General features: G+C 39.9%; 1 protein-coding gene across 2 annotated transcripts in view; it reads right to left on the reverse strand.

Annotated features, from left to right (window-relative positions):
* Positions 1 to 1,048: 1,048 nt before the first annotated feature.
* Positions 1,049 to 22,227, reverse strand: part of PIGR (polymeric immunoglobulin receptor) — a 50,622-nt gene continuing 29,443 nt past the window's right edge. For both annotated transcript variants that reach the window (XM_054979702.1, XM_054979703.1), the window contains exons 2-11: positions 21,365 to 21,475; positions 20,638 to 20,973; positions 19,290 to 19,619; positions 18,733 to 19,065; positions 10,313 to 10,627; positions 7,739 to 7,874; positions 6,238 to 6,356; positions 4,928 to 5,056; positions 4,218 to 4,270; positions 1,049 to 1,952 (exon numbers count right to left, since the gene is read on the reverse strand). In XM_054979702.1, the coding sequence (XP_054835677.1) occupies positions 1,863 to 1,952; positions 4,218 to 4,270; positions 4,928 to 5,056; positions 6,238 to 6,356; positions 7,739 to 7,874; positions 10,313 to 10,627; positions 18,733 to 19,065; positions 19,290 to 19,619; positions 20,638 to 20,973; positions 21,365 to 21,422 (1,899 nt within the window). In that variant the 5' untranslated portion in view covers positions 21,423 to 21,475 and the 3' untranslated portion in view covers positions 1,049 to 1,862. The remainder of the gene's footprint in view (positions 1,953 to 4,217; positions 4,271 to 4,927; positions 5,057 to 6,237; positions 6,357 to 7,738; positions 7,875 to 10,312; positions 10,628 to 18,732; positions 19,066 to 19,289; positions 19,620 to 20,637; positions 20,974 to 21,364; positions 21,476 to 22,227) is intronic.

Below are 22,227 nucleotides of genomic sequence, written 5' to 3' on the forward strand. Positions count from 1 at the left end.
GATTCAATGTCTCAGACACCATTACATCAAAGCTGGTTATGGCATCCTCTCTAACATTGCTGCATAACTTGCAAAACCCAGGCTCACTAGCAGCTTGATAAACCCTATTTTTATTGCCTCTATTAACGGAAAGAAGCAAGTGATGCAATACTGGAAATGAAGAAAGAGGTGCACACACCTGTTGGGAAACAATCCAGACATGGGGAAGCACCCATGCCTATCTGGGAAACATCAGACCTCTAACACTTCAGTAACATGAGCATGAGGCTAATTATACTCAAGGGATAAATTTCTGAATGAAAGGAACAGGCAGGGATTGGGAAAGATGGAGAGACCTTAAAATACTCCTGATCTATTTATAAGTCCTTGCACAGTTACACCCACGCTACTTTTGTTCTCGATGTTGGGTGGATGACAGGAAATGACTTCATATTCTAAACTGCAATTTGCAACTGCTAGTCTTTCTGGAATCGTAGACTCCGAGTCCTGAATCATATTAGTGACTTAACTCTTTAGGTACAACTGTACAGAATTTGTCTCTGAAGTATTTTAAGAGGCTATTCTACCTGCAGACACAATATAACAGCAGTTCATTTCTGAAAGTGGTATAAGAGAGGGCAAGCCAGAGTGGGGGGGGGGAGCACAGAGGGGTGGGCAAGCCAGAGAGGGAGGGAAGCCAGAGAGTACAGCAAGGGAGAGAATAGGCTTTTCTGCTCCCATGAAACCTCCCTGCAACACTCTCTTGCAGCATTTGTGCAAGTTGTCTTATTTATTCTGTTCACTGTGTATAATTTGGTTTGCTGAGTTAAGAAATTTTCACTTTCGACTTGCTGCAAATGAATGTCCCTAAATATGACTTGAAAAGTAGCATGTAGGCATTTCAGAGGATGAAACAGAATGGGATTTTTGTGGGTATTCCAGTTTTTTCAGCCATCGTTTAAGTCTGCTGGCCTTACCCCATATATCACAGTCGCATGTGGCTATAGCAGTGCTCAGCAATATGTTTCTTTCTGAAAACTGTGAGGAAAGTAAAGATGGCCACACTCTGTTCTTGTACATTAATCAGGATTTATTAGCAAAAAATCATATTAAAAGCATTGCAAAAATTAATATGTAAATTATATAAAGCAGTCTAAACTTAAAGTAGACTAGAAAATCACTGATTCCAAAAGAATATAAACTAGTGCATCAGGCTTATTTTGTGAAAGTAAAAATATCTTTCAACCTATTCCTAAACTTATTTATTTGATAATACATTCCAACGCTGCACCAGGAGTTAGACTAGGGAGAACTGGGTTCAAATCCTATGCATAGGATTATTAAGAGGATGGAATAGGACACCTCTCTGTTATCTCGAGGTCCTTGGGAAAGGGATGGAAAATGGATAACTAACAGGATAAAGTAACTTCCATGTGTGCTTCATTAACTAGATTTCATCGCTCTAGTGAAATCATCATCCATTTATCAAAATCTATTCTCATTAATACTCCGGCATTTGACTTGTTCATTTATACTGTCATAACACACATTAAACATTTTCAGTTATATAGATGACAGTGAATTAACAGAATCAGTTTAAAATATGTCAGCATTTCACAATTATAGAATTCTCTTACAATTTTTTATTATCTTGATTTGGATTTGTTTGAAAATTGACTGTTTACTCTTGAAGCAATTTTACCTCATAAGTCTTATTATTTAATCAATGATGGAACTGTTATATGAAAATATTAGGAGCTCCTAAAGCATTTTTATAGCTTACTGATTCGAGACATAGCTTTGTTTTCAATCATTATTATATCATTCATTTCCATAATTTTTGGAAGTACCCATGATTGGGCTGCTCATCAGTTCCTTCAAGTTTACTGTTGCTGGGAGCTGCTTATAGCGGAAATGTTCTCTGATTTAAGCAGAAAGGTGGTGTATGCCATCTCAGCTTCCTCTTTGGAACCCTAAAAGAATGAACAGAAAACTCAGAGTTATGCACCTAAAAAAAATTATATTAATTTCAGATCCAGATTTCAGGGAGGATGCTGGTTCTGTTATCCTATATTTTCAAGAGTGTCATTACTGGTTTGGGATTCTGTTTCGGGCATTATTTTTAGATTTCAGAATTTTTGGAGCATTTCTTTTCAGACACACCTCTATTTCTTCCCAAAGGAAGCAGGAGTGGGGAAGGAGAGAAAGGAAGCTGACTCACACAAACAACTGTAGTCAATGTCACTCTCTTCCCTTTAAAATTTAAAGAGAGGCCAACTAACTGGTCTTGTAGACCTGGCCTCTGGATGACAAGTATAGTCTACATAGTATATCTCCATGGCCCTTTAAATTTTAAACGTGCAAGGACCAAACTGGCCTCAGACTTACCTAGCCACCATGATCCCACTGGCAGCTTCCTTATAAAAAAAAATAATGGCCAGTAGACTTGGCCTCCAAAGACCAGGTCTACAGGACTAGCCACTGTTAGTCAGCATCAGCTATTAGTCATTGTCTCTTGTCCCTTTAAAATGTTATTTATTTATTTACGTCATTTATAGTCTGCCTTTCTCACGGAGACGCAAGGCGGATTATACAGTATGAAGTTAATACAATCAGTATCAAGTAAGTACATTTCAATACAATACCATAAGGTAAACATATACAAGTTTAAAGATGTAGCATTAGCAAGGATCCAAGACATAGTAGAGATACTGAAGCAAAATATAATCAATTCTAGGACTACCATTAGACAGCATGGAGCGCTGGTTGTACATAGGAGTACATATTTAAAGCAGCAGATAATATATGAGGCAAAAATGGTGATGAAGTCTATGATCCCCAACTTGTTAGTGAAGCAAAATATAGGCTCTTATTTTCTGTGGCAGTAGACCTGGCTTCTGGAAGCTGGAGATCATGGCTTCCCATACAAAATAATGGTCCTTTAAAATGTAAGGGGATGAGTGATGCTAACTAACAGCTGTTAGCCAGAGTGTGCTTCCTCTCTCTCCTTCGTTCCCAGCTCTTGTGCTTCTCAGAAACCAAAACTAAATTTCTGGGATATAAATTTTCATTACTTGGGGAATTTCAGGAGTGCTGTGTGTCTTTTATTTGTTTCATTTATATCCCACCTTTCTCCTCAATAGGGACCCCAAGGTTTACATCATTCTTCTCTCCTCCATTTTTCCTCACAACAACCCTATGAGATAAGTTAGGCTGAGAGTGTTGACTTGCTTAAGGTTACCCCTAAGCTTCCATGACAGAGTGGTGATTCAACCCTGGTTCCCCCAGATTCTGGCCCAACACTCTTGCCACTACACTATACTGGGTCTCATTTTGGATATCTCTGAGCTGACCAAAACCAGCTAATTTGGGGTTTAATTTTGGCTCAAGGATATCCAAATGCACACTCCTAATCCTACTACTATTTGAACAGGGCCCAGGACCACAACTGCCAGCAATATCACAACATGACCAGCTTCAGAGACAGAGTACTCTATTTTTCAAATATATTTATTAATCCCAGGCAGGTAACGCTTACAGATACCTCATACAGGATTTCCCATTATCACATCTAGTTTACCCCTAGGAAAAGCTGCACCTGCTGAATTCACTCTTCTATATTACTTTTAGAGATCTAGGAGCTTTCTTGTCCTTGGCACTCAGTCACTCATTTTTTAAAAAATAAAACCCACTTGCTTTTCAAACCCTGAAACTTTGACTATTCCATAAACACGGCTCCTTTCCATGTGTTATAATATAATTTGGGTTCTGGTTCCTAGTAAATGAATATTGTGCTAATATTTACAGAATCATAAAACTAAGAAAATGAAAGCTGTTGCTTTCAGGATAAGAAAATGTTAAGATTTCCATTTCAGAGTGAACATGGCATTTGTGCACTACTTAACAAGGCATTAAAAAAAACAAGGAAATGTATAAGTAGCACGTGAAAATATTAAGGCCTGACTTGATAGGCCAGGCAAGCCTGATTTCATCAGACCTAAGAAGCTAATCTGTGTCAGCTTAGACCAGGGGCAATAAGCAGAAGAAGGCAATGGCAAACCACCTATGTTAGTCTCTTGCCTTGAAAACCCCAGCAGGGGTCGCCCTAAGTCAGCTAGGATTCAATGGTACTCCACCACCAAAGAAGGTATTAAAGTTGACTTTATCATGCATATTCTGTAGCTAATTACATAGTAGGCTTCTGCTTCCCTTTTTTTACTAATCTAGCTTCCTCTTACCCTTTTTGGCTTCTTTGGCACTTCTTTGGGACTCCCAGTGGTAATTGCATACTCTGTAAAGAGTGAGACATTTCAAGGACTTTAGCTTGAAAAGAATTAAATATTCCATTTGCTTACCAAGTCTTATACAGGAACACAAAATTTAATTTTTTAAACCTTTACTGATGCCAATTCACAGCTACCACCTGTTTTTCCATACTTTTAAGAGCAGCTTGATCTGCAGTTTGATCTGCAGAGATCATGTTTATCTTCAGTGCTATGAAAAGCTACACCTGTAGATGCCTGCTTAGGCACAGCTGCTCTTAAAGGCCTAGTAATTGCCAGGGCTGCATTTATACATTGCTATATATTGCCCTGTTGTTCCACTGTAGCAACTGGATTTATTTGTAACTGCATTTTCCTGGTGCGGACAAAGACAATCCAGTTGCAAATGACTGCTACTGTATAACGCTAGTACAGTATTTAATAACGTATGGAGGAGTTCCTGGATTATTTTCCTCTGAATAGTTGATAGCCCTATTGATTGAGCAGTCAGCCTACTCGAACAAAATCTCAAGTTGTACAGAAAGCAATGGCTTTTTTTTATTTTATCACTCTCATAACTGTTATTCTTCCATTGTACTTTATTCCTCATATCCCCTCATTTGGGTGAGTCTGTCTGACATAACCAAAACAAATTCTATAGATAGTCAATGTATAAAAGTAATTACCATTCATCCCATCTAGCTGGGTTTCATGAGCTTCTTCCATACACACATTCTCCTTTGCTCCATACTGTCTTGGATTCTCAAAGTCTGTCAGGCTGATGTTTGTCCTGTAGCTGGCAACCGAGACACGATCTATATAAGGGGTGGCAGGTGTGGAGATAAAGAAAACTTTTGTCCTTTATTATCAGATTAAAAACATTCTGCAAGCATCATATCTTTCCTAAAATTCTAGGGTGTAGGCTAAATATATTATACAAACAAAAGTAAACAAGAGAAAAGTTGAAAAGTGATCTTTAAAATCAAAAGAATGTTTCAGAAAGAAAGGGGAAGTATAATAAAAAGAACACACATGTACATGGTGTACATGACCTATTGTTGGAGGACATGCTAGAAGTGAGGCATCTCCTGCCAAGAGAGCATGCTGTGGGAACAGGGGATCCCTTCCCTTTCCTCTCCTCCTTTGATTGCAGTTAGGCTGTTTGCCATTCAGGAGGGAAGAACTACTGTTCTGGCATCAGATTAGGGAGGTCCCCTTGTTCCTTCCCTCCCAGAGACAAGTTTTGGACTTGCCCTTGCTACCACAGGCTACTGCAGTCTTCTCCTCATCCATTTCCAGGCTGCTGGGGCCTGCAGATCGTTCCGCTGACAAGATACCTGGGCCTCCCAAACCTCACCACATCATCATTGCCAAAGCAACAACACTGCATTGTTTGCCCATGAAGACTGATCATTTTGCCAGGCATCAAGGTTGAAACTGTGGTTCCCTGTCTTTATTCTATTGCATGTTTGGGGCTGTTAACTTCAGTATCCTCTTACTGCTCACATTCTTGCCACAAGGACCCTTACAGTGAATCTCCACATATTTTGGTCTGGATTTAAGCATGTAAACACATAAAGCTGTCTTATACTCAGACCACTGGTCAGTACTGTCTACCTTGGCTCAAGGTCTTCCACATCACCCATTCCATAAACCTTTTAACTGGAAATGCCAGGGACTGAACCTGGTCCACTGTCCCTCCAATACCTCCCATTATCCATACCAGAATCATTGCTACCTATTTTTCTTAAAAATGACCCATAAGACAAGTGGGGAAGCATACAAAATATATCTACACATTCATGACATGACAGTTGTTTGTACAGGAGTTGAGAAACAGATTCCAGGTTGCCAAGATTTTCTGTGAATATATGGTAATTATTTCACAAGTTCCCATTGGGTAAGTGAAAAATTTTAGTACTCAGAAATATATTAAAGCAATAAGCATAATTGTTTAAAATATATCCTGTCCATGTCAGAACTGGAATGGACTCACCTGAATTCTTGAAAAGCTTGAACTTAACAAAAGCAAAGATAGTGGCAAGAAGCAGAAACACAACTCCAAGAGGGATCAAAACTGAGAGAAGAACCTTGGAATTATTATCTTCTACAGGGCTGGAAAAGAAGTTGAATTGACACCGTGATTTTAGAATAGTAAATCCAAATGCCAGTATTTACCAATACTTTTGAAAAAGACAGAAATCACAATCCAAATTTAGTACAAAGCAATAATCATGATCTCTCCCCACCATGTAATGATTATCACCCCAAAGTTCTCAGATCTGAACATAAAATGTAATACAAGTAGATGCTCCGCTTTATTTACATCCCTGAATGAAGCAGGATCTGTTGAACCTAAGGCATCATTAAGACATCCACAGAGGGTTTTTTTTCCCTCCAAAGAATACATCCCTGTAATTTTGTAAATGCATAGTGTACCACAAGAAGTACAATCTAACCAACAGCAACATCTAGTAGAAGTACAGGACTCTTTCCTATCCCTGTTACCAGTGGTAGATCTCTTCTTTATAATGTGCTTCTTTATCCAGCTCATAAACATGCAAGTCTTTGAGTGTAAATCACATGACCATTTTGATTCCACATATGAACACAGTACAAGGTGTGATTCTTGGAGACATGTTCAGTCTTAAACTGAGCATATTTCTGAGAGGAGACGTAGTATTCCAAGACCTGACCATGTGCTTTAACAATCAATCTAGTGTACTTCAATCCAATCATCACTGCATTAGAAAAATGTAAATGGATTGAATTGGGTTCAGATGATTCACTGAACAAAAGGCCAGTCAATTTGTGAAAATGGCCAGGACAGATAACTTGTTACCAAAATGAAGGGGCATTATACTTTTAATTTTTAAAGCACCCAGAGTTGGACACTACATAGCACATACTGCCTGCCCAGATGGCTGGTTGACTTGTTTGGTCATTTTTAATGCTCTTCTGAGAATCAAGACATGATAGTAGTGGTTATAGATGTGATTCATCACAGAACTGCCCTGATTTTGTAGAAAGAAAACATCTGATGTTAAAAGCAAAAACAGGTGGGATCATGAGTACAGAAACCTCCTACCCCTCCATCCACAGGTTACTTCCTTGCAACACCTTACTTTAAGCACTTTTTTCACAGCCAAACACTCTTATGGTATCAAAGCATAATACAGGAGAAATGTGCCTGGGGTAGAAGCTACAAGGAGATACACCAAGGGCATGGACACCTCGATGCTCTGCACTTGTGTGCTCCTTTTGCTTTGACAATGAAATTCCATCTCCCTTTTTCTATGTTCTTTCGGCACTGATATATATAAAAATATGGAAATTCACCAGTCACATCTCCTTTGGCTCTTAGCAAGTATAACCTGTCATTATACTTGTTCATTAAAAGATACTTGTTAAATGCAGTAGCAACATGGGAATCCCTCCTTCCATCTAGATTCCTTTGCTTCACTCACATACCATCTTTAGAAGTTTTTATAGCTCACCTCTCTGTTGGACTTTCAGCTCCAGCTGCTATCTTGGATTTGCTTAAATGAGAATTCGCTTTCTTAGAGCCTGGCATGGAAATAGCTGCATCGTTGCTGGATTCTGCATTAAGAACTTCTTCAGAGCCTGGAAATACTATTTAGGAGTGTTTGTTTAATTGGTATTCAGCAGCACATGAAAAAGAAAAAGGAAGACAGAAATGAAATAGTACATTATGCACAATTAAGATATTACCTAAAGTGACAGTCCTGCTCACAGTTCAGGTGCAAAAATTCCACTAAAACCATTTATACAATATACTCTCTAAATATGGCTAAAATATGTCACACATAACTTTGAAGATATTTTATGAGTACTAAATGATTTTTAACACCTAATTCAATAATTTCATTTTTTCTTGAACAATTTTTATGAAATTTATGCTGCCTTTTAGTTTCATAAAGACCCATCCTCAGAAGTGACCATTTTCATGATGCAGTGTAGAATGTAGCTTTCTGGAAAGAGTCACCATACCTTGAATGCTTATAAGACAAAAGCGTGAAAAGCAGTCTGGTTTTAGATGCATTTCATATTGTTATTTTCCTTATTTTAATAGTTTGTATTAACTATATGAAAAATGACCAACACAAGACTAAAAGGCAGTTTTAAAACAAAGGAATTCTACTTTGAGCATACAATATTTATCCCATTAGTACTGTACAGAGAAGAAAGATAGACATAATGCTGGGCTGCATTTATTCATGTTTTATAGCAACTATGTAGGGAGTGGGGGGACCAGCATGTTAGAATATACCTCTCTTTGGGTCTCCATTGGGAAGACTGTGCACAGGATAGGAATGAAATAAACAAATTATAAAGTTTCGCCGCCATAGTCATGTGGGTACCTCCAAGTTTGGCAGAGATGCTTCATTCTGCTCTACTTGCGAGAGAAAGCCCCAACACATTATGGCTTCCTAGGGTCCAAAAGGACAGAAAGGATGGACATGCCTGCTTTGTTTTCCTTTGCTCTAGCCTTTAAAGTGAGTTAACTTCATAGCTTGGGCTTTGACTGTTAGATATAAAAATGAACAAGATCAAAGCTTTCCTAATAATTGCAACATTAATAATTGAACCAACTCAGATGCCTATGGACACAATTTCAGCTTTCTAGTTTAGAGAAATACCCTAAGCATTTTTTGATATTCCATGGTCCCTATGTTGCATGCAAGATAATGTACTATTTTCAGACTTATTAGTTTAGTATATTGATTTTTGAACAACCAATGCAGGATGAGCCTAAAGCATCCCTGATAAATATTCATCCAGCCTCTTTTTGAAAACTGCCAGTGAAGGGGAGCTCACCACCTCTCTAGGCAGCTGATTCCACCTTTGAACTACTCTGACTATGAAAAAGTTTCTCCTAATATCCAGCCGGTACCTTTCTGCATGTAATTTAAGCCTGTTGCTTCAGGTCCTACCCTCTGCTGCCAACTGGAACAGGTCCTTGCCCTCCTCCAAATGACAGCCTTTCAAATATTTAAAGAGAGCAATCACATCCCCACTCAATCTCTTCTTCTCCAAATTAAACATTTCCAAGGCCCTCAGCTTTTCCTCGTAGGGCTGTCTCTAGACCCCTGATCATTCTCATCTCTCTCTTCTGCACCCTCTCAATTTTGTCCACATCCTTTTTGAAGTGAGGCCTCCAGAACTGCACACAGTATTCCAGGTGCAGCCTGACCAGGGCAGTACAGAGAGGGACTATGACTCTTGCAATTTCAATGCAATGGCCCTTTTGACACAACCCAAGAGTTTGCCTTTTTTGCCACTGCATCACACTGACTGCTCATATTTAATTTACAGTCCACTCTTACCTCAAGATCTAGTTCGCATACACTACTACCCAGAAGTGTATCCCCCATCCTGTATTTGTGCTTCACATTTTTGTGGCCCAGATGTTATACTGTGTACTTATCTATGTTGAATTGCATCCTGTTCACAACTGCCCACTTCTCCAGAGTATTCAGGTCTTGTTGGATTTTAATTCTGTCCTCTTGGGTGTTTGCCACTCCTCCCAATTTGGTTTCATCAGCAAATTGAATGAGTAGCCCATTTATCCCTACATCCAGATCATTGATAAAAATATTGAAAAGTACCAGGCCCATTGTTGCATTAAATGTAAGATTTTCAGATTAAAATTGCCTTCTTGCAATCAAATGATGGAATTGAAAAGTTAAAGAAAAAGAGATGATGTTTCCATAGCTGGGGATTGCAAAGAGGTAAAAGCAAATTAATGAAGGAAAACAGACCACAATCTGACACACAATTAGGTGCATTTCAGCCCATTGGTACTGAATTGGATCATTGCCAATCTAAGCTACTTGCAACACATGATAGAAGAAAGAATCTTCTGAACTGGTATAGTTTAAAGATGTTCATGGCAAGATCCCACTGTTAACTATGAAAGACAAAACATAAGTTTCCAAAATCAAGGTTTAGTTGTACAACCTATAGAGGAATTACCTTATTTAATGGTGGACTGGACATAGTAATAGGCAAAATCCAATGGTTGTCCTTGTATCAGAACCAAAGCTTACCTCCTTGTACTCTCAGATACACTGCCATGGTTTCCCCATAATAACTTGCACGTTTTACTCCACACCAATACCACCCTTGATCTGTCGGTGCCACCTGGTCAAAATTTAGAGACAAAATTCTACTGTCTTGATCACAGGTAACTACCAAGCCAGTTTGGTTTTGTTCGTATGAGATGAGAGGATCACATGCAGTATTCTTCCACTTGCACCAGTATTTATTGTAGCTGTAATATTTGCATGGATAAGAGCATATCAAGGACAAGGAAGAGCCAGCAATAATGTTGATTTCCTTTGGTCCTCTTAAACTGGGTTGTCCTGTTTCAGAAGATAAAATTAAAATTAAATAACCTGATTAAATAAAATTAAATAACCTGATCTTTAGCCATAATAAAATTAATGGATGGTCTACACAATACATGGTATCACCACCATCATCCAGTGTAACTAGACTAACCTTACCTGACTTCCCTAGGATATGTACACATGGTGCCTCAACTAGGCTCTTACAAATAGGGAAGAGAATGTTTCTATAATCATTTTTACCAGCTGTGGTTATGACGATAATATACTGCAAATCACACTCGCAATTTCTTGGTTAACATTTTACATTGGGAATGTGAACCATTCTTAAGAGTTCTTAAGAGTATCCATCCTGCTTGCAACTGACATGGCTTTGACACTTGGCTTCCTGATTCTTGACACTTATAACTCAAAATCAGTGTATTTCCTGGTGACCATTTACTAGAGTCCATTTACTTCTTCTCTCAAACCCCTCTTTCTTAAAGCAAAGGACCAGTCCTGGCTATCCTCCACCTCACTGCTCAACACTAATTACTATCTCATAATGGTGCTAGGGTGGTTTCCACATGGTGAGGGGCTAGTGTGCTTTGCCCATTGCTGGTGTGGCTGTAGATAAAGCTGTAGAAAAAGTTTCCCTGCAGTCCCCCAGAAGTGACCATTTCCCCTCCCCATGGCTGCTTGGACTTTTGTAAAGAAACTGGTATGTGAATGTTGTTGTACTGATATACTGTTGTAACAATAGGTGTAACAAGTTCTGTGAATTCCAAACTTTCATTTTTTTTAAAAAAAGTAAATCTCTAGCCCCTTCCAATGTAAAAATATACCTTTTCTGTTATATCTCCACAAGGGAAGGGGCTATTAACTTATTCTTTTTTTAAAAAATGAAAGCTGAGAATTCAGAGAACTTGTTACACATATTATTACAATGTATATTAATATAATGTTATTCTAGTGCCTTGCCTTTTTAAAAAATAAAAATTATAAAAAACCCTGGTGGTGGTGGAGGGGGGGCATGGCAGTTGCAATGACATCTTTTCCCACCTATACAGCAATCATCCAGACTTTACTGCAATATTTCCCAAAACTTCAGAGCAAAGCAGGTTTGAGAAAGTTTAGAGAAACCTTGGGAGGTGCATGAATGTATCATGATGCTGTAGGGATGCAGGAAAAAACTCTCTACCCAACAGCATTGAACCAGGGAAAATAACCCATGAGCCTAGCCAGGAGTAAGTGTAGCATCTCTTTTATCATGTGAATGAGGTAAGAGGTTTGCAATAAAATCAGGAAGTAGAGGACAAATAACAATAAATTATAGATTGTAGCACTGATTTTGCCTCATTTTGCTTGATTTTTGGTAGGAAAGAAGGATTGGTTTGAATGTACACTAATAGGAATGTATAGAGAGTCAGATCCATGGACTAGTTTGGTTTAAATAAATAAATAAATAACAACAATGTATTGTCGAAGGCTTTCACAGCCGGAGAACGATGGTTGTTGTGGGTTTTCCGGGCTGTATTGCCGTGGTCTTGGAATTGTAGTTCCTGACGTTTCGCCAGCAGCTGTGGCTGGCATCTTCAGAGGTGTAGCACCAAAAGACAGAGATCTCTCAGTGTCACAGACACTGTGTCCACGGCAAAACACGGCCAAGACCACGGCAATACAGCCCGGAAAACCCACAACAACCATCAAATAACAACAACATTCGATTTATATACCGCCCTTCAGGATGACTTAACACCCACTCAGAGCAGTTTTCAAAGTATGTTATTATTCACCGGAAAACTCATTGGAAAAAAGAAATAAAACTTTCAGGCAATTAAAAAAATTAAATGTGAATATTATTTGTTTACAGGAAATGCATATAAGAAAAAGAGATCAACACTATTTGACATGCAAAAAATTTGGGACTGTGTTTGTTGCTGCTGAGTTGGAAAAGAAAAAAAGAGGTATCGTAGCACATGTCAAAAAAGACCGGAGACCAAAATTAGTTTACTCTGTGGAAGATGGCAGAATCTTAATGATTGAAATTACCATTGGAGAAAAGAATCTTCTGCTAGCAATGATATATGCACCAAATGAACACCAAGACAAATTCTATCAGGCGTTAAATGAACTATTGGCAAGATATGATTATATGAATATGTGCTTAATAGGAGATTTTAACACAGTGTTTTACCATGATTTGGATAGGAAAACATCAAAGAAAAGCAAGAACTCAAAAGGACTGCTTCCAAGATCCTTCCTTAGATTGATAGAGGAATATAAACTGATTGATCCTTGGAGAGTAAGAAATCCATCAGCAAGGGATTACACGTTTTACTCAGATGCTCACAAGTCTTGGTCCAGAATAGGTATGTGTTGGACTTCGGTATCCTTTGTGCAAGAGATTAAAGATGTGGATATACTGCCTAGAACCTATGCTGACCACAATCCTTTGATGGTGAAAACTGCGGAAGTGCCGAAAAAATTTAGATGGAGATTGAATGTCCAGTTACTGAAGAACAAAAATTTTTTACAAGATGTTAAAGAAGGAATGAAACATTATATTCAACAAATTATAAAACCTGAAACTCACATGAATATTGTGTGGGATGCAAGTAAAGCATATTTTAGAGGACTGGCAATAAGATACGCAGCTAAACGGAAAAGAGAGAACCAACAATGATATAAAGACATTGTGGAAAGTCTGGGGAAGAATGAAAAAGAACTTAAAAAAGAGCCCTCAAATGTAACATTAAAAGGTAAAATTAAGGCATTACAAAACCAAATAAATTTATTACTGACTGAAGAGATGGCACAAAAGATTAAATTTGCTAAACAAAACCACTTTGAACATGCTAATAAATCAGGGAGGTGGTTGGCGAATAAATTGGGAAAAGAAAAAGAGAAAAGATTTATTTATTCCTTATATGATGAAGAAAGAAAAGAAAAGACACAAAAAGGAAAATTGTGGAAACTTTTTATAAGAAATTATATGGTAAGCTGGAAATACCAATTGAAATGCAGAAACAATATTTGGGAAAACAACATTTACCAAAATTATCAGAAGAGAAAAGAAAGTAGTTGAATGATCCAATTATGCCAAGGGAAATAGTGGAAGCTATGCAAAAACAAAATAATGGAAAGACTCCAGGCCCAGATGGGCTACCAGCAGAATATTAGAAGCATTAGAAGATACTATCCTCCTACCCTTTAAAAATATGATCTGTACAGCAGTAGAAGAGGTATCCTTACCGGAATCATGGATGGAAGCAACAATCTCATTAATACATAAAGAAGGAGCAGACAGGAGAGAAATTAAGAACTATCGTCCTATATCGTTGCTTAATTGTGACTAGAGATGGGTACGATCGGAATCACCATGTGAAAAAAACTCTGATAATGGCGTTTGCGCCATTGTGACTCAGCTAATTGGTTCTGTCCATGGTGACCAATCCAGTGTTCAGGGGGGGGACTTGATCTGGGGGGGCATCGTGATCTAATCGGAGAGCCAGACACTCAGGCGCCAATAATCTATTCTCCTAGCAACAGAGCCAGGGGAATGCCTGAGCTGTGTTTGCCCTCCTTCTGTCACCCTATAAAACCAAATGAAAGCCCAGCTTTCCTTGATTAGCAGGCTTCCTTCCAACCACGGAGCAGCAACCCAGGGGAGATTGGGGGAAGGGGGTGTTCTGAAGCCATGGGCACAAAGGTTTTTTGCTTTTTAAAAAAATGGGGCTTTGTAGGAGGAATGGGTGTTTTTCTATCTGTCACTCTCTGTTTTTAACCTGCTTTTTAAACACTGCATTTTGTGGGGAAACCTCATTCACAGTTCTGTGTGTGTGTTTAAAATATGCTTTTTGAAGACTGGCTGCTTGCTTTTAAAATCAGGTGGGGAGGAATGGAGGATTCTGTCCCTGCTTTTTTTTAAAGCTGGCTGAAACATGTTGACGGGGTGTCTCTCTCTATTTGGAGAGGCAGGGATAGATTTCCCCCCCCCGCTCTAAGTGTGTGTGTGTGTGTGTGTGTGTGTGTGTGTGTGTGTGTGTGTGTGTGTGTGTAAATCAGGGCTGGATCTACGGGGGGGCAGGGGGGGTAGTCTGCCCCCAGCACCGCCAAAGAGGGGGCGCCGGGCACAGTTGCCAGCCCCAGGAGCGCACCTGGGGAAAGTTGAATGGTGCGGGCGGCCTCCCAGCCACCTGCGCTGCCTTTTGCCTTTCCTGCAGGACAAGGGGCAGCCGGCTTGCAGGAAAAGTAAAAGGCAGTGCAGGTGGCTGGGAGGCTACCCGCGCCGTTCGTCTTTCCCCAGGACAAGGGGCGTGTGGGCAAGCCGGCCGCCCCTTGTCCTGGGGAAAGTCAAAAGGCAGCGTAGGTGGCTGGGAGGCTGCCCATGCCATTCGCCAGGACAAGGGGCGCGCGGGCAAGCCAGCCACCCCTTGTCCTGGGGAAAGGCAAAAGGCAGCGCGGGTGGCTGGGAGGCTGCCAGTGCCATTCGTCTTTCCCCAGGACAAGGGGCGCGTGGGCAAGCCGGCCACCCCTTGTCCTGGGGAAAGTCAAAAGGCAGCGTAGGTGGCTGGGAGGCTGCCCATGCCATTCGTCTTTCCCCAGGACAAGGGGCATGCGGGCAAGCTGGCCGCCCCTTGTCCTGGGGAAAGACAAAAGGCAGTGCAGGTGGCTGGGAGGCTACCCGCGCCATTCGTCTTTCCCCAGGACAAGGGGTGCGCGGGCAAGCTAGCTGCCCCTTGTCCTGGGGAAAGGCAAAAGGCAGCGCGGGTGGCTGGGAGGCCACCTGCGCCGTTCGCCTTTCCCCAGGACAAGGGGCTCGCGGGAAAGCCAGTCGCCCCTTGTCTTGCGGGGCAGGTGAATGGCGCGGGCAGCCTCCGAGCCACTCGCGCTGCCGCCAGCTCCGCAGCGCACCGGGACAGCCGGCTTGCTGCGTGGGTGGGGGGGCGACTCAGGAGCGCACGCGCGCAAGATCCTGACTACGGTTGCCCTGAGCACTGGCAACCGTAGATCCGGCCCTGGTTTGAGGCGGCTCATTGCTGGATTAAAAACTCCCCCCTGCTCTAAGTGTGTGTGTGTGTGTGAATGTCCCCTCCCTCCCTGAGGGGAGGCGGCTCATCGCCACCTCCCCGTGCCCACTGGGCATGGCGGCCACTGCCACCAACCACCATTCCTATATTGCTGGAAACAGCGGGGTGCCTCCTGCTTTGGCCTCCCCGATTCCCGATCAGAAACGGGACTTGATCGGTTAGAATCGGTGACCTGGGTTCAGCGGCGGCCCGGATCCACGAACGGCTTCATCGGTATTTTTTTTTTGGATCGTGCCCACCTCTAATTGTGACTATAAAATCTTTGCTACAATTTTAGCTACGAGGTTTAAAAAAGTACTAATAGATATAATACATCAAGATCAGATGGGATTTCTTCCCAAAAGACAACTGAGAAATAATATTAGAATTGCCTTAAATCTATTGGAATATTATGAACAACATCCAGAGAAGCAGATGGCCATGATATTTTTAGACGCTGAAAAAGCCTTTGACAACGTTAATTGGAATGTTTTTATTGAACAGATGAAGGAGATGGAATTTGGAATGGAATTTACAAAAGTGGTTGAAGCCATTTACAAAAAGCAGAAGGCAAAAATAATTATAAATGATGATTATACTGAAAATATAGAGATTGAAAAAGGAACGAGACAAGACTGCCCTCTCTCACCATTATTTTGATGCTGGAAGTACTAATGAGGAACATAAGGAGTGATATGGCGATTAAGGGAGCATCCATCAAAGGGCATAAATATAAAGTACAGGCATTTGCAGATGATTTACTATTTATAGTGGAAGAACCTCTAGAATCAATAAAGGAATTAATGGATTGCCTTAAAGAGTATGGTGAGATAGCAGGAATGAAAATTAACTACCAGAAAACTAATGTGATAATGAAGAACATGACAATGGCCCCAAAAATGGAATTCACAGAAGTGACAGGATTTCAACTTGCAGCAAAAGTTAAATATTTAGGAGTCTATTTAACAGCTAAATGTAGTTCACTAATGAAAGATAATTATATGAAACTGTTACAAGAAATTAAAAATGACTTAGAGAAATGGAAAGGATTACAGCTTTCGTTATTGGGAAGAATCTCAATTATTAAAATGAATATATTACCAAGGATTATCTTCTTATATCAAACTATCCTGATTTGTATCAATAAGACTTTTTTTGAAGAACTAAATAAGATAACATCTAAATTTATATGGCAAGGGAAGAAACCAAGGATTAAGCTGAAAGGACTCCAAGATTTCAAAGATAATGCAGGTTTTGCTCTCCCGGACTGGAGAATATACTATAAAGCATGTTGCCTGGTGTGGATGAGAGATTGGATTTTACTAGAAAATCAAAGATTACTTGCCCTAGAAGGACATGATTTTCAACTAGGTTGGCACGCTTTTCTATGTTATGGGAAAGCTAAAGGGCATAAATATTTCAAGAATCATTTGATTAGGAAATCTATTATGACTATATGGGAAAAAACTGTACCGGAAATTTACAAGAAGGTTCCAAAATGGGTTTCACCTTTAGAAGCATTCTCACAACCAAAGACGTTTTCCCTAGATAAGCGTATTACATACAGAAATCTTTTAGATGATAAAGGAGTATTAAAATCAAAAGAAGAACTCCAAAGACAAGGCTTTAACTTAGATTGGTTTATAGATGTTTTATAGATGGTACTTGACACCAGATAGACTAGCTAAAATGTATAAAAATATGTCAAACAAGTGTTGGAAATGTGTGAAACACACAGGAACATTTTATCATATGTGGTGGACATGTAAAGATGTCCACAAATTCTGAATAATGGTACATAACCTGTTACAACAAATTTTACAATGTACAATCCCTTTTAAACCTGAGATATTTTTGTTAAATTGTGTACCAGAAGAAATAGGAAGAGATCAGAAATATTTTATAATTCATGGAGTAACAGCAGCAAGAACTCTATTGGCATCCTTCTGGAAAAGAGTAATAATACCTCGAGAAGAAGAATTGATAGCGAAGATAATGGAAAATGCAGAAATGGACAAACTAACTTCATTAATGAAAGGACAAATAGAAGAAGATTTTGCATCCCCATGGACACCATTCTATGAATGGATAAAAAATAAGTATACTGACTTGAATGTAGTATGAGGATACCACTGTAACGTATTATTAATAATCACAGTTAAATGTTTGATAAAATGTTATGTGGAAAGGACATAGATAAGTAGAACTATAACTTGAGCAGACTCTATGATATAAATTTGATATTCCCTCCCTACCTTTTCCCTTGTCCCCCCCCCACCATTCCTATATGAGAAAACTAATAAAAAGCTATTAAAAAAACAAAAAAACAAAGTATGTTATTATTGATGTATTGTCGAAGGCTTTCACGGCTGGAGAACGATGGTTGTTGTGGGTTTTCCGGGCTGTATTGCCGTGGTCTTGGCATTGTAGTTCCTGACGTTTCGCCAGCAGCTGTGGCTGGCATCTTCAGAGGTGTAGCACCAAAAGACAGAGATCTCTCAGACACTGAGACACTGAGAGATCTCTGTCTTTTGGTGCTACACCTCTGAAGATGCCAGCCACAGCTGCTGGCGAAACGTCAGGAACTACAATGCCAAGACCACGGCAATACAGCCCGGAAAACCCACAACAACCATATGTTATTATTATCCCCACAACAAAACACCTTGTGAGGTGAGTAGGGCTGAGAGAGCTCTGAGAAGCTGTGACTGACCCAAGGGCAAATGGAATAGCAAGGAATAAAACCCAGTTCTCTAGATTAGAGTCCCGCACTCTTACCACTACACCAAACTTTATTATCCTAAAATGGGCACAATCCTTTAATTTCAATTGCAGAATATTTTTTTAACTTTGTTGCTCTTGTTAAGATCAACAGGTTTTTTTTAAAAAGTCCTTTAGCAGATTCATGTGGATTAATTAGAATTAAACAGCTTTGTAATCAGGTAGGACTGAGGCACTGATCAGATCAACTTCATGCAAGATAAATTTGCCTCTCCTGTTTTCACAACATTAGGCAAAAGAAGCTTAATGCTCCATTAGATGCCTGAGATAACAAATATTATATGGTACCTTCTATAATCTTTAGCTCTGTTGATGACTTCTTTTCTTGTTCTCCATCTGTCATACACCAGTAGTATCCTTCATCATTCTCCTGTAGTTGGTTCAATATGACAGTAAAGGTGCCATTTTCTAGGTTATCGTGCATCACTATCCTTCCCTCATAGGAATCCAGCACATCTCCAAAGTTGTTGATTAACTCGGTGCATCCATATTTTCTCCACTTGCATAAGTATTTCAATGTGACATTTCCTTTTGGGTCATAGTAACATTCGACAGACACAGAACCATTCAAGACTCCCTTTAGCAAAGGTTGCTCTACTTTTCCTTTGGGCAGCGAAGGCTCTGGACAAAGAAACAGAGCACATTCAACTGTGCAATTAGATACTTCCTTCATTGTAAAAACAGTTAAACAGATTCCAGGCATGAAACATGGAACATGTAGGCAACAATCCTAAAAATGCTTTCCTATGAGTAAGCCCCATTGAATAAAATGGAACTTACTTCAGAACAGCCCTGCTTAGGATTCTTCCCTTAGGAGCCCACCTTCACAAATAACCATTACCCACCTTCATAGACATGTATATTCAGTTCCTTGGATTCTCCAGATTCCCCATAGCTCCCAACTCCACAAAGGTACACTCCTGAATCTTGCCTCTTTAGCTGGGTCATAAAAATATTGAATGATCCAGGAACCTCATTATGGTTCAACAGAACTCTTCCTTTATAGGACGGGTCAACATTTCCATAGGTGTCAATGACAGTGGAGCACTGGGTCTTCGCCATCCGACACAGGTACTTCCTTTCATTGGCGTATTCTTTGCCAAAAGTACATGAAGTAGTCACTGTTCCTTGCTGCTTGATGTAGAAGAGCTGAGCTTCTCCGGGCATTACTGAATCTGTATTAATGACATGTCAAATCAATAACAATACTAATTTCCCCACCTTCAGCACCATAGGATGCTGAAATACATTGTTCTGTGGCATCCCGTTCTTTATCATACTGATTCTGTATTGTACAACGCTACTGTTTAGTGTATACCATGCCCACATAGCTACACTATCTCACTATATCTGGTACTATATTTTTATGTTACCTGGCACAATAGCATCTTGCACAATTTGTGTCCCATCAAGACAAATATGATTATCTCTATTCCCTTGTTTTTGCAAACCCAGCCTTGCAGAAATTCTAGATATGTTTGTTTGTTTACATTATTTATAGTCCACCTTTTCCACTGATACTCAAAGTGGATTACACAATGTAATTCAATACAATCAACACTTGGGACATTCAATAAATATATAGGACATAGATTGCAAAATTTTGAAAAACAAATAGAAATCTAAAACAATGTTGAAACAAAACATAAGCAGTTTGACATGACATAATAAATGGTAGTAACAGACTACCATCCTTCTCTCTTTGCAAAGCGTCACTTTGAACCATTTCCTTACAATACAGCCCTGGGCCTCCATACATGGCTATGGCTAAAGTAGGCAACTCAGCTTGTTGACTTGTAAGTTGTGTAGGTAGCCAAACATGTCAGACATTTAAATTGCAACTCCTCTACTCCCTACCCCCAACCTCACTTTTATGAACTATTAAATTGTACACCAACCTTGAAGATACTGGCTTGGACCCAATACCCTGTTGTATTCCAGCCCCTAAGAGGTAACTTTGTATTCTGTCTAATGAAGAGGTCTGTACAAGAAAAATTAATCCAATAAAAACTGGGCCCTGACTATTTCCTGTCTCATTTTCTTTAACACCAACAAGTCAGCAACTTCAGGACAGTAAAAACAAGTGAATAAAACATCTGCACTTTTTGTGATCCATATTTTTAAACAAAATTTAATTTTCAAATTCAGAACTTTTTAATCACAAAAAGATATAGTTGTAAAGGTACATTTTACCTTCTGAAACGTCCAGCTTGACTCTATAGAATAGCTTATCGTTGATACCAACGCCACATTTGTATGATCCCATGTCGCTTCTCCTCAGCCCTGATATCTCAACGATGAATATGCCATTCTCTGGAAAGTCTGTTATCGTGGCTCTGCCTTCATACTCTCTTGAAACATAGCCAGTGGAAGAAACGATGGTTGAACACCGTCGTGTTGTTTCCCTGCACCAGTACTTTCTGTCGTGTCTATTTACCCGAGTGGTAGGGTAGAAGCATTTCACAGTGACAGAACCATCCATCAACCCAATCACCTGCCTTGGTCCAAATATGGGGCTGGAAGTTAAAACTGGTAAGAAGAAATAATAAGGCACATAAAAGGCTGCTTATTGAACTGTGCAAATTTACAGTAACTTTATTTTTGTTAAAAGGTGCATCTCGTTATAATTTTAATATCTATTTCATTGTTTCGCAATAACACTTCTTGATAATAATGCACCACGTTTGTTTTTTGTTTTTTAAATAAAAGACTGGGCCATTATTTGACAGATGAATTGACTGCTTACTTGCTTGCTTGCTTGTTGTTTGTTTTACTGCAAAACGTTCAGCCCTGAGCTCTACTCTCACCTGAAATACTTTGAAATTTTATGTGAGAAGATGAATTCTCTACTGAATTTTGAATGTACTTGCATGAGAAGATGGACTACCGTCGTTCACCTCATGGTTGCTAAAATACTCACTGTCTGAAGCGCCATCTTGGACAAAGGCCAACAAAAAGATGAAGACCAGGAAAGTCATTTCAATAGAGGGTGCTGTAGTTAAGTTGGCAAGTTCTTCTTATGGACTGAAACCTGTAAATTAATAAGTGCAGCTGTAAATAAACCATGTCTAGGAGCTTAAAAGAAGATCTGTGAACAAAGCTGCCCCTTTCAAAATGACAAAAAGCAATCATTGATGATGCCCAATTTGGACTAGGACTGCAGTACAGAAAGAGAGAGGGTAACTTTCTTCTCCTAGGCCATAGGGGTTGAGACCACCCCTACAACATGTGGAACAAATAGCAGTTCTAGGGGACCTCTTGAGGTTGGGGAAAGAGTGCTATTTAGATAGGTCAAAGCCTCCCCCTATGCTGTGTGTTCCCTCCCACTGTTGCCGTTTCAGAGACTCATTAACAGATCTTCTAACATCTCATCTAATTTGGCCCTCTGTTATTCTTACTCCAGGGTCACCATAAGTCAGCTATGACTTGAGAGCACTCTCCACCAACAATTCTTACTACAGCTCTAGGAGGCAGGCCAGTACCGTTACTCCCATGTTGCAGAAGGAGAACTGAGGCTGAGGTACAGTGGCTTGCTTAGGGCTGAAGGGAAAGTTTAATTGGGAGCTCCTCATATCACACTTGAACACATGAAGATGCCTGAAATCTAACCAGGTCTGTCTTGTATATTCTGATTGGCAGCAACTCTCCAATTAATCTAGGAGCAGACTGGCCATTTAACTTACAGGGAAATTTCCTGGTGGACCATCTCCCTAGAGGGCCACTGATGGTCAGGAGCAAGCAGAGCCAAGCTCCAGCAACTCAGCCAATACACCAGGGGCCATT

This window comes from Eublepharis macularius, chromosome 5, assembly GCF_028583425.1.
Source record: "Eublepharis macularius isolate TG4126 chromosome 5, MPM_Emac_v1.0, whole genome shotgun sequence".
In the NCBI taxonomy this organism is placed as follows: domain Eukaryota; kingdom Metazoa; phylum Chordata; class Lepidosauria; order Squamata; family Eublepharidae; genus Eublepharis; species Eublepharis macularius.